This window comes from Gallinula chloropus (assembly GCF_964237585.1).
Source record: "Gallinula chloropus genome assembly, chromosome: 8".
Lineage (NCBI taxonomy): Eukaryota > Metazoa > Chordata > Aves > Gruiformes > Rallidae > Gallinula > Gallinula chloropus.
Genome location: NC_140093.1, coordinates 11,186,274 through 11,194,436, shown reverse-complemented (window position 1 = coordinate 11,194,436; position 8,163 = coordinate 11,186,274). Strand labels below are relative to the sequence as shown.

At 52.2% G+C, this 8,163-nt stretch overlaps 1 protein-coding gene across 1 annotated transcript; it reads right to left on the bottom strand.

The window, feature by feature from the left end:
• Positions 1-355: 355 nt before the first annotated feature.
• Positions 356-4,520, bottom strand: GMNC (geminin coiled-coil domain containing; the record flags this gene model as incomplete). The annotated part of the gene is made up of 4 exons (XM_084267184.1): positions 356-1,006; positions 2,551-2,667; positions 4,028-4,113; positions 4,196-4,520. The coding sequence occupies 4 exons, from the start codon at positions 4,518-4,520 to the stop codon at positions 356-358; spliced, it is 1,179 nt and encodes a 392-aa protein (XP_084123310.1).
• Positions 4,521-8,163: the final 3,643 nt, after the last annotated feature.

Genomic DNA, 8,163 nt, shown 5'->3' with positions numbered 1-8,163 from the left:
GTGCTATTTCCAAACTGTATTCCTGAAATGCTTTCCAGTTTGGTGCATGTGGGAGAGCTCATCAAAGCTGAAAGCACTCCAGCCTGGAAACTACCAGTTATCAAGGAACAGCTGACGACAGAAGAACAATGAAGCAAGTAAAAACAGGCAGAAGAGAAGTCAATCCAATGTTTGTATCTGGCCTGGGGCCAATAATTGTCCAAGTGCAATTTGGAGGCCAACCTGTGAAAATCTGGAAGGAGGAGCATATATCAGAGCCCAGAAGGGCTCATTTTTGATGCCTGAACCTTTCTCAAGCACACAATGAAGTGTCTGTCTCTTACGTCCCCTCCAGATGACCCTTGATGCAGGTGCCTTATTCGGCTTGTTTGGGCACCCAGGTGAATCTCCATCCTCCATCCTCATCCCTGCGCACGAAGGCCTGTCCTTGGTGGAAGGTATGTGTTCTCACATTGCGGTGAGGACTTAAAGACGTTGTGAAGGCTACTTCTGTTTTGTTGGGAGAAAAATCACCAGTCAAGTAAGGCAGCCCATAGGCTGGGAGGGAGGAAATGCTTGGCACTGATGAGGAAACACACGGTGCTGAAGGAAACTGAGAAAGGAAGGTAGAGTCCTCGCTGCATGGATGGGTATTGCTGTTAGCTGGTGGCACGTGGCTGCAGCTATATGCTGCTGCTGCTGCTGCTCCTTCACTGTGGTCATAGTCTATCGCTTCCCCAGGGGTCAGGCAGTAGGTGTCTTTTCCAAGGTCTGAGGACAGGGCACTGTAGTTAGCTGAAGTTTCATCAATGGTGTTGACATCTTTTAATCCTAAAGTCTGCAAAACCCAGCTGTCCACAGCAGGGCTGGCTTGTTCTTCACAGGCAGTGAATTCATTAAAGAGGTTCCTTCTAGCTTTGGAAGCATGAGGAGTTTCTTGAGGAAGAAAGCAGTGGTCCTCTTTTAATCTTCTCTTGGTGCTTTTAAGAGTAGCACAGGACTTCTGGCCATGGCAGGACAGCAATTTCTATTTAAAAAAAAAGAGATGGAGAGGGAAGATTAAAATCTGAATTTCTTGTTCCCTGGAAGGAAACTCTTTCTGATCTCAGATTTTAGACGGGCGAGATTGTTACTACTGTCATTACAAAAGCTACTTGTTGTTCCACCCTGTGTTTAAACATATGGATATGACTATTTTGCGTCTTTACAGCCTTTGCAACAACCCAGTCCCTGAGAGAGAAGAATCTGACAGTGTCAATAAGGCCTGTGCTTTGATCGCATTCTCACTCAGCGCAGTGTGAAAGGAGAGCTCCCGCCTGGCTGCACGGCACTCCTCTGCACTGCTGCTGCCAGCAGCATTTGGCAGGTGAGAGGGGTACAGGGGGGGAAATGTGGCAGCCTGACAAAGAGGGAGGCTGCGAAGGTAAGTCATACTGGGGCAGGTGTGATCCTGGCCAGGGAGTGCTCCGAGCAGCAGACTGCGTGCCTTTGAACTAATTAATCCACTTCAGTTGCCTTTATCCTGGGACAAGGGCCCTTCAGGCACCCAGGGGTGGTCAAAGGAAGGATGGAATGAGAAGGAAGCTCCCCACCACCTCATAAATTCACTGCTCAGCCACCTCCTGTGATGGTTTTGCACGGGACTCTCCTTCACATGACACAGAGGTGTGGCCGTGCCTCCCTGCTGTGCCCAGTAAAGGAGACCTTTTCTACTACCAGGAGCCAGGTCTTGGCACGGGACGGGGGACGTGCCACACAGTCAACTTGGAATAGCATGTAAAAGGAAGGTCTGCTATTTTTTACAGGCTTTTTTGCCTTGTGCCCAAACCACAGAGCTGAGCAAATAATTAATAGTTCAGTTTCACAGGCAAGGATAGAACACTAAAAATAACATTTAAGCCAACAAGAAACAATTACCTTTACTTCCTTTTGGATGAGAGGCAGAGAATCAAAATATTTAATTAAAAAAATTAAAAATAAACCCCCCCATCCTTTAGAGAATGTTTCATCCAACCTGAAGTGTTTAATTTTGTATTTCACTTAAAAAAAACCCAACCCATAACTTTTAAATACATTTGAAAGAAATTAGAAGGTTGGTATTCTAATGTAAATAAATGTATCATTGGAAGATGACAACACAAAATGTAAACCAGAAAGCACCCAAAGTACAATAAGAAAGTTAAGATTAACACTTATCACAAGGGACAATTGACAAAACAAATACTTTCAAGAAATACATGTTTAAATTTGAACTTATAACTGAAAATAATATCAGATGGAATAATTTTTCCTTCCTTGTAACCTTAACTTACTTACAGAAAACTTGTAAACTAAACTTAGTTATACCATGGGCTATACTATCTCCACAGTCAGAAGCTGACAGGGAAGCCATCAGCTGGGGGAAACCATCACTTTAGATCCAAACCCAGCAATTTTTCAGCTCTGTGAAGTTAAATAGATCCCATACTGCAGGCTGGCTGTGCTTTTAGACTTTCCGTGTATTTTAATGGCATGTACCTACTCAATGCACTACTTCTGCACACATCTATACAACAGGTTTGAACACAATACCTTGGCTTTTTCTTCTAAACACTTAATCAGGGCAGAATTCAGGTACTGTCGGAGGCTATTATTTTCTTCATGTAACCTAGCAAGTTCCTCTTCCTTCTGAAGCAAAGTATCTTGAAGCTGTGGAATAGAGATACTGATGAATAGATGTTGACTCTGTAACTTAATAGCAGTTGCCCTATGGTACAGGCTGCTTGGATTTGATGATCTGGGTGTTTGCTTTGTGAACAGAACCCACCCTCCCAGCCTCTTGTCTCTGTAAGTCTAAGTGCCATGACTGTTCAGTTTTCTCTTTTGAGTTCCTTTATTCTTTAGTGAGTGTTTGAGAAGATTACTCTGAAAAAAACCTGTAACCGTGGAAAAATAATTATAGTTATCCCTGCCAGGTGTCCTCCAGAGTGGCAGTAAGCATCCCTTTGCACCCCTCTCATTCCCATTTGTAGTTGGCTGGTCAGGAAGAGGAGGAGCTGCAGAGTAACAATTTATGGGGATAGAGTACAGAAGGGAGATGCAATCACCATTCTTAATGGTGCGGTGGTGGTCAGTAATCCCTTCAATCCTGGACTTTACTGAGCCAGTCCCAGTACATATACAGAGCTGAGATAATACCTGGTCCCAAGAGCTGAACGGGTATATTTTGGTTTGCAGATGCCTAACGCTTTTGCATTGGGAAGTCTAGGGATTTGCAGAGAGATTTTTGCCTCCTGATTGTAGCTTTGGTGATTCCTTTGGGAGGACAAAAGCTCATCTGCCAAGGACCCTGGACATATGCTGACTACTGGCTGAAAAGCACAGAGTTAAATGGCTGAGGTAGAGCCAAAGAAAGAAGTGCACTGATGTCTGGAACTAGGGTTTGATTCCAGGGACCCTGAAGTTAGTAAATGAATTTCCATAGATTTCCCTGTGTCAAAATACCATGCCAGGTTTTTGATCAGTGATCTGTCTGGGGTTCCTTCATTTAAGACTGTTTAGAGTTTCTCCTGCCCCTTGATGAGATTTAAAAAAAAAAAAGAAGCGAGAAAATGAAGTAACAAGGAAATGCTTGTTGGTCAAAATGGTTGGTCCACCATATACGTAGGTAATTCTGGTGGAACCATTTCTCATTAAGGTGATCCTTGTGGTCTCAGGAGGACACATGCTCTGCATTTTTAGTATGAGGCTGTGCATCATCAGAGCTTGAGGGATGCCCTGGTAAAGCCTCTAGCACCAAGGCAGCCAGTGCCACGCATTGTAAGAGGGAAGAGATGACTAGGGAAACCCACAAGAGTTGGTTCAGCTTCACAGCACAACATGGAAGAGACAAATACTTCAAGCAAGGAATAAAAACCACCCAAACAAAGCTGTGTGCCACTGTTTGCTCACGTCGAGCTGGTGAGAGGGAGATGTGCCATAAACCGACCCAGGATGTGTGATGCGTGATACAAAGTTCAGGAACCTCGCGGGGAGAAGCGGAGGTTGTGGATGGGTGCGGAGCCTTTACCTGCTTGTTTCTGTAGAGCTGGGAGGAGAGCTGGTCTCCCGGCCACGCCGCGTCCTGGGCACCGAGCTGCGGGCTGCAGAACTGGCCTGGGGGGAGCAGACCCGAGAGGTTAGCCCGCTCTCACTTCCTCGCCAAGCCCGGCTGCGGGACCGCGGCCGGGCCACCCACCCCCCGACGACGACGGCGGCGGCGGCGGCGAGCGCTCGCTTACCCGGCGGCCGAGCCTCCCGCCGGCCCTGGCTGTGGTGCGGCGGCTCCGCGGCGCAGACGGCAGCCCAAGTCTCCTTGGAAACCCCGGTGGGGGCGGACCAAGGGCAGGCGTAGCCCGGGCCCCCGGCGAAGTCCGGCTCCGGGCACGGCCGGCCGGTGCTCTGCGGATGGAAGGATCGGTGGCGACGGGGGTCCCGGCGGACGGTTTCTCCCCCTCACAGACCCCGGGCTGCGGCGGGCCCCGAGGGGAGGCGGTGTCAGCCCAGCTCCGGCCCCGCCGCATCCCAGCGCTAAAGCATCCCGTGGCTGCGGGCTGGTCCCCGCTCGGCGGGGAAGGGCTCCCCTCCCGCTGCCGTCCCGGCCGGGGTTTGCTCAGGTCGCAGGGGAGCCCGCAGCCTCGGCCGCCCCTGGCAGGCGCCGCCCGCCCCCGTGGGAGCTCCCAGCCCTGACCCAGGTGTCGTGTTAGTGTCCCCCCCACCTCCGCTGAGCGCCGGGCAGTGCCGCCCCCACCGCAGCCGCCCGCAGCAGAGGGGCGCCGAGCAGAGGTACGCCAGGAAGCCGGCGGGGTTTCCTGCAATCCCTTGGGAAACACTAGGGTCCTGAGTGGGCTTAAGGTGAAGGAAGGACCCAGGCTGTCCTTGGCCAGCCCGTTCCTCCCGCCTTGGGGGCTCGGTTCATCTCTAAAGCTGTACAAAGCCAGCAGAGTCACCTCCAGGCTGCTCGCACTCTCCTCTGCCCCTGCGGTCCTGCAGGGCTCCCAGACCGCACAGTAGCAAAGCCTGGGGTTGTCTCTGGATTCACTCCTTTTCCCTCCTCCAAATAAGCCCCATCTGCATCAGCTCTGAATCTCTGCAAGGCAACGGCAGAGCCTGGAGCCTCAAGCAGGGAATCTGCTTGCCCATGGGAAGACACAGCAGCAGAGACTGCTCTTGCAGGTGGAGGAGAGCCCTCTTCCTTCCCCATCTTAAGGAGGGCACAAAACCTACTGCAAGCCCCCAAGGCAGGGAGACCAGCTTCTCCTCCTCTGCCTCCAGGTCGGGAGAAATGCAAAGAGCACTTACCATGCTAATGGCAGAACGAAATGCAGGTCTTGGGAGCACGTTTCTGTTAAAGTCCCAGCGAGGTTTAAATGGCTCTGAAGGAGGGGGAGAGGGGGAGACCGGGGAGGCGAGTTTAATCTAAAGGAGCTCCCAGTGACGCCTCAGAGCTCTCCTGAAACCCAGCAATCTGATTTGGTGTAAAGCTGTCAAACTTGTGACGTGAATAAACAGCAAACTTGCTGAAATCAAAGTCATTCTGGCCCCACAAATCAACACAAGGAAGGAGGGAAAAGAAAAGGAGAGGGAGAAAAAAAAAACCTTCCACACACTTCAGGACAGCACTGAACCGGTGTGCCTGAGTTTCACTCCAGGAAATGAGCAGGGATCCAGGGAAGCATCCCACATGTTCAGAGCAGGGCTGCTGGTGTTGCTGGTGAGTTTTTGTTTTGTTTTGTTTTCAAGTCTTATTTGCAGCTGTAAAATCCAGCAGGAAGAAACAAGTTTGCCTCACATGCCTGTCTGAGGGAGTGGATTTTCCACAGCTTCCCAGGGGCGTGTAGAAGCAAATATGGTTCAGAGCACTTCTGTGGATGGTTCTGAGGAAGAAAGTGTGGGTTTCAAAACAATACAGTGTACAATGACAAACTGGGGCAAATGTCTTGCTATACAGGGAGTTAGTCTTCTGCCAAGCCCCAGACTTTCAGAAGATGATCTCAGGGTATAAATGCTGTAGCTGTGTTACAGGTTTTAATATCATAGAAGGTAGTATTGCAAAAGCCATATGCAAGTGTGTGAAAGACAGAGATTGTCTGCATATAGTCAGATCTAATTGACATTAGATTTTCATGGCAATTAAAATCCATATCTAGGCTTTGGGTTTTGTTTTTTTTTTCCCCAGAATAAAAAAAACCCCAACCCAAACAACTCTTCACCCAGGCTGTGTCTTTGAATAGCGTAAGGGATGGGGGGAATAAAGCTAATAGCAGAGCAGTTGTTCAGTCAGGATCCTGCCTCCTGCCTTGGCAAGGGCTATTCAGGGAGGTAACCCGACCTGCCTGCGGACACAATCTGCAGCCAGTGGTGGGTGAGGCCGGGCCAAAGGCAGGCCAGGCTGGCATATGGGCTGCTCTTTCATTTCTCCCCTGGAGGATGCTCAGCGCTGTTACCCCATTAGTGAGGCTCAGGGACAATACAGACCAAAAGAGCCATTTGTTTTTCATTCTTTTATGACTGGCATATTTTCCTAGGTTGCTGCCCAAGGTGAACTGGCACCCATGCCAAATTAAGTAACTTTTCATCTTCCACCTTGATTACATTTTTTTATAAAGGGCTCATACTCCAAATCCTCACTGCACCTGTCAGGTCACTCTTTATCTTTCCTAAACCCCAGCTCTGCACAGTAACTTTGATAACTGCTGTGGTAACCCACACTCTCCTGGTGCCAACCCCTCTACCATGTGGCCATGTAGACTGGGGGATGGCATCGGTTGGCTGACCAGAAACACACGTCTGTGACACACTTCCAACAAGCACCAAGGCTCAGTAGATCCCTCACCCCCTTCGCCCTTTAGGCTGCCTCAGTGGCTTCCTCAGCCTGAGCACGCACCCCATGTGAGGACTGCCACCCCGGGGACCCAACGGGTCAGTTACACGCCGGGAAAGGGCCCGGGACGGGCGGCTAAAGCCCGGACAGGCCGCAGCCCCGAGGCCACCGGCCCCTGTCAGGGGAAGTTCTGGCAGGGCAGGCAGCCGAGCAGCCTCCGCAGGGCCAGGCGGCCGGGCAGACAACCCCAGAGCAGGCTGGAGGTGGCCTCGGAGCCCGGAGCAGCTCCGTACGAGGCGCAAGAGCCCCACGGAGCCCGCCCAGCTCCGGCAGCCCCTCCGGACAGCTCGGCCTCGGCCTGAGGCCGACCGAGACAGCGGCCATGTTGAAGCTGCCTCAGAGGCGCGGGAGCGCCGGGCCCGGCCATTGGGGGAGGCGAGCGGCCCCCGCGACGTCATCACCCAGCGCCCGCACCCGCCGTCGGGGGGAATTGGTGGTTGCGAGGGGTGCAGCTCCCCCCGCGCCCCCCGTCGTGTCTGGGTGCGGGCGGCTCGGCGCCTCCTTTCCGGCCCTGCCGCGCTGTGTCCTGGCAGGACGGGGAGGTGCCTGGCTGGGGCGGGTGGGGGCAGGTGCAGAGGAGCCTGCAGTGGGGAGGCCGGGTGTGGGGGCCCCTGCGCGGGGGTGCCAGGCTTGTAGCACCCTGGGTGCCTCGCAGCTCTATCCCGAGGGATAAAGGACAGGCGCAGGGAGAGGAGAGCCGGGTGCCTAAAAGGCATCTGGGGAGGGACGTGGAGCGGGCCAGGCGTCCTTCCCGCTCTTTGTGGACGTGGGTGCGGGGCGAAGCGTTGCAGGCCCACGGCTGCCCCTGGACAGGGCCCTTTGCCTGGCACAATGCTGGTGGCTCTGCCTCCGCTTCCTCTTGGCAGAGCTCGGTATGCTCAGGCATGCTGTTTGCCTCTCACAAGTGGTGGGAGGAGTACGGGCACGCTCTTGGAGTGCTACGCAGGTACACAGAAAACCCGTGGTTGCTCCATTGTGGCTCCTGCAGAGCCGGTGGCACGTTGGTTTGGGTTTCCATAGTGCTCAGCTTTCTGAGTTCAACAGTCGTGTCAACTCAGGCTTCTACTCTGGGGAGTTAAAAGTTGGTACATGGATGAAAGGCCACCATGTCAGAACCCAAGGACTTCATAGGGGAGGGTGGCTTTCTGCTAAGGAAAGACAAATGCTGCTGGTTTAAGAGGAGATAATTTTGCAAAATAGTGGATGTCACACACGATGAACGAAGAACTTCACGTCACGGCAGCAACAACGCATCGATACACAGTGTACAACAAAGCCAAGTA